The sequence below is a fragment of the Somniosus microcephalus genome, chromosome 29, assembly GCF_052327205.1.
Source record: "Somniosus microcephalus isolate GS21.2 chromosome 29, FLI_Smic_1.0, whole genome shotgun sequence".
NCBI classification, from domain to species: Eukaryota; Metazoa; Chordata; class Chondrichthyes; order Squaliformes; family Somniosidae; genus Somniosus; species Somniosus microcephalus.
The window spans coordinates 6,185,196-6,189,114 of record NC_141015.1 but is presented as its reverse complement, the minus strand read 5'-3'; the positions used below and the strand labels follow the sequence as shown (position 1 = coordinate 6,189,114).

Below are 3,919 nucleotides of genomic sequence, written 5' to 3'. Positions count from 1 at the left end.
TTCCATAATCGGCAGGTTCAGAAAAAGATTGAAAATCTCCTCCCACATCTGCCCTTGTGATTGGTCGCTCTGTGGTGAATTTTATTGATGCTTTCCGGTGACCAATCACGGTCTGTTTTTCCCGCCAATGAAAAGTGACTGCAAATAACTGTTCTCAACAGTCAGACCGCCAACGATTTTTTAATTTCAAAAAGCCCGCCAATATTTTCCTAAACGAGCGAATTAAGTTAATAAATTCACCATTAGCCAAAGAATTCCGAACATTTTTTTTCTTCCTTTTGTCTTATTCCATCTCTCCCTTGCAAATTCCAGGCTGTTACAATCAGGATTAATTCCGCGTTCAATTTGAAACTGCAACGGGCGGGAATCAATTTCCATTGACTTTGAAACAGGACACATTCCAGCTCAATCTTTGTAAAAGTGAGGATTCACAGATTATCGATCGATCATTCGCACAGACACTGCTGCGGGAGTGAAGCTGGAACTGGGAGTCCTTCTTTAAGAAGGGAAGAGGGACAGAGTGATCAAACTGACCCCGTTCTGTTTTCTAAAATAAATCCCATTCTGGGTTGTTACACTGCAGGAAGTCTCAATTAATACACGGATGAATCACAAATGGCATTAAAACATTGGAAAGGTCTTGACAGAGAATAAAGTGACTGAAATCCGTGTCTCGTCCCTTAAACAAGCTTTTAATTCGTCGGCAGGCGCTGTAAATGAACGGGACTGAGAGCAAAGGGAAAGAGCGACCATGACCGTGTTTGTAGTTCTTATCAGCCCAGCACAGAGGAAACGGCCTCCGCTGGCCGAGCTGGGGGAGCGGTGCTCGCAGGGGCCCTTCCCGTCCGTTTCAAAAGTGTGCGGGAGGGGGAGGCGTAGCTTGAATTTTAGCGCATGCTCAGACTCCTTTCTTATAACACTTAAATCAGCAAAAATGTGATTGTTTCACAAATCGCTTTTATCATTCATTAAATGGGCCACATGGAGACGCTGTTCATTATCATCCGAATTACTGATAAGCCGAGTGTGTGACCCGGACACTGGAGTGGGAGTTCCTGAACAGGTTCCCACATTCCGTCAGTTGAGATTTTATTTTCACCCACAGGGTGGTGGGGGTCTGGAACTGTTTTGCCTGAAAGGGTGGGAGGCAGAAACCCTCATCGCATTTAAAAAGTACTTGGATATCACCATAAGAGCTGTAAACTGCAAGGCTACGGACCAAGAGTTGTAAAGTGGATTTGACAGATACAGAAGTGCCGCTATCGACAAGGCCGTAAATATCTACGATTCTATGAATAAAGGGCATTAGACCCATCGAGCTTATGCTGATTTAAATTAGCTCCACACCTAAATTTGATTTGTAATAAAATATAGATCTACAGCGATCACAATGTAAATCCACAATCTATCTCCGCTCCAAGGTCACTGCTCTCTCAGTAAGGTGGTGGGTGGCTCTTAAAAGAGCCTTTGTGTTGTGATTTGTGGAAAGAATCGAGATGTTCAGCCGCCGAATCCATAGAGAGTGCGGCCCTGCCGTTTCAGAGCGTACACCACATCCATGGCAGTGACCGTCTTGCGCTTGGCGTGCTCAGTGTAGGTGACCGCATCCCTGATCACATTCTCCAAGAAAACCTTCAGCACCCCGCGGGTCTCCTCGTAGATCAGACCTGAGATCCGCTTGACACCGCCACGGCGAGCGAGGCGGCGGATGGCTGGTTTGGTGATGCCCTGGATGTTGTCACGGAGCACTTTACGGTGGCGCTTCGCTCCGCCTTTGCCAAGTCCTTTGCCTCCTTTACCTCGTCCTGTCATATTGATTCTTAACTGAAATCGTCGCTGAATGAAAATTTCTTGCCTTACAACTTTATTTATGCAGCCTGAACGGACCTGGCTGAGAAAGGCAGACTGTCCGTGAAGGGGGGTGGGGGGGGGGGGGGGGGTGAAAGAGAGAGTGGAGAGAGAGAGAGAGTAAACTAAGAAAAAAATATATATAAACAATGCGAATGTATATTTATACACTCAGGGATATACCTGTTTATACACTGTATGAATAGAACTGCGTTTATGTGCTAAACCATAAATGTATTTTGATGCTTTGGCAACATAAGATGTAACTTATCATGCCAATAAAGCGATTTAAATTGTAAAAAATTGTAAAAAAAAATTGAGAGAGCGGGAGGGAAGAAGACAGATTCAGAGAGAAAGGGCTCTGAGCTTCCAGCAACCTCTCCACGTTGACGTTAAAATCCTCTGTAAAATCTTCACAAAAACTAAATACACTTTCAGAGACATCCTGGGATTTCCAGAAAAGCAGTAAACGGAATATATAATTAAAAATCAATTAAGTGGGCACGCTGCACTTCAAATCGATTACAGAATCATAACCTCACAGTAGGAGGCAATTCGGCCCATCGAGCCCGTGCCGGCTCTCTGCAAGAACACTTCAGCTAATCCCACTCCCCCGCCCTTTCTCCGCACCCCTGCATTTTTTCCCTACCGGTACTCATTCAATTCGCTGTTGAACGCTACGATTGAGTCTGCCTCCACCTCCCTCTCAGTCAGTTCATGCCAGACCCTGACCACTCGCTTTCCATAAAAGCAATAGGCGGACAATATAATTAAAATTCATTAATGGAGGCACTCTGCACTTCAGATCTATTACAGAATCATTACAGCACATTGACGGCCATTCGGCCCTTCTCAAATCCGAGTCTCATTCCAAAAAAAAGCTTTTAATTCTTCGGCAGCTCTGGAAATAGAGTCTGAGTGTAAAGGGAAATAGCGGCCACGGATCGTGTTTGTAGTTTACTGAACAGGGAATTCAACAAAGACGCTAAGGTCGATCCGGTCAGTGAAACTGCTTATGAGAATACAGAATTAAATCTAAAGCTGGAAATTCAAATGTTCTCAAACACACTTGTTCAGGAACTAATTACAGTAAATTGTGTCTAAATGGAGATGCGTTTGTGTAGCTCTTTCAGAGAGATTGTGGGTGGCTCTTAAAAGAGCCGTTGTGTTTTGGGTTTGTTCTTTCAGGACAGCGTGGAGTTTTACTTGGAGCTGGTGTATTTGGTCACCGCCTTTGTCCCTTCCGACACGGCGTGCTTGGCCAGCTCCCCGGGCAGCAGCAGGCGCACAGCGGTCTGGATCTCCCGGGAACTGATGGTGTGCCGCTTGTTGTAATGGGCCAGGCGGGAAGCCTCACCCGCGATGCGCTCGAAAATATCGTTCACAAACGAGTTCATGATGCCCATGGCCTTGGAGGAGATGCCGGTGTCGGGGTGAACCTGCTTCATCACTTTGTAGATGTAGATGGAGTAACTCTCCTTCCTCGACTTTCTGCGCTTCTTGCCGCCCTTCGCTGCCGGTTTAGTAACAGTTGTCTTGGCGCCCTTCTTGGCAACTGTTTTCTTTTCACCAACCATTCCCAAAATCGAATTGAGACACAAAATGACGCAATCCCACTCCGGGCCCGGCTTAAATAGGCTGCCCCCACCGCGCTATGCTAATGAGGGATGGGTGAAGGAAATGGTTGTGATTGGCTGCTGAGGAGTGATGTCATTTCCCATTGTTCTTCATCTCTCTGATTGGCTGCTATATGTGTCCAATCAGATTGAGTATCTGTCACAAGCACGCCCCCTGCAGTCAGAAAGGTCATTGCAAGCGCAGAGGAATCATCATCTTCCCATTCTCCATTTCCCAGACCATTAAAGAGGCCCCAAGCACTTCTGCTGCACGGGTCTGCAATTTAAATGTCCAACCTGTGCTCTATATTCAAGCCTTGCGGGGTGGTCTGCGCCACTTTAGTTCAGTAATGCCAGTCCCTAGTACTGTGTGTGTTTGTGAATATTTCTGTATCAGTCTCTGGTTATTTATGTAAGTGTTGGAATCATTCTCAATCTCAGTCTCTGTTACATGT

At 46.0% G+C, this 3,919-nt stretch overlaps 1 protein-coding gene across 1 annotated transcript; it reads right to left on the bottom strand.

The window, feature by feature from the left end:
- Window positions 1-2,986: 2,986 nt before the first annotated feature.
- On the bottom strand, window positions 2,987-3,449 carry LOC147098423 (histone H2B-like). Its single transcript, XM_085970058.1, has one exon. The coding sequence runs from the start codon at window positions 3,423-3,425 to the stop codon at window positions 3,051-3,053; it is 375 nt and encodes a 124-aa protein (XP_085826184.1). The 5' UTR covers window positions 3,426-3,449; the 3' UTR covers window positions 2,987-3,050.
- Window positions 3,450-3,919: the final 470 nt, after the last annotated feature.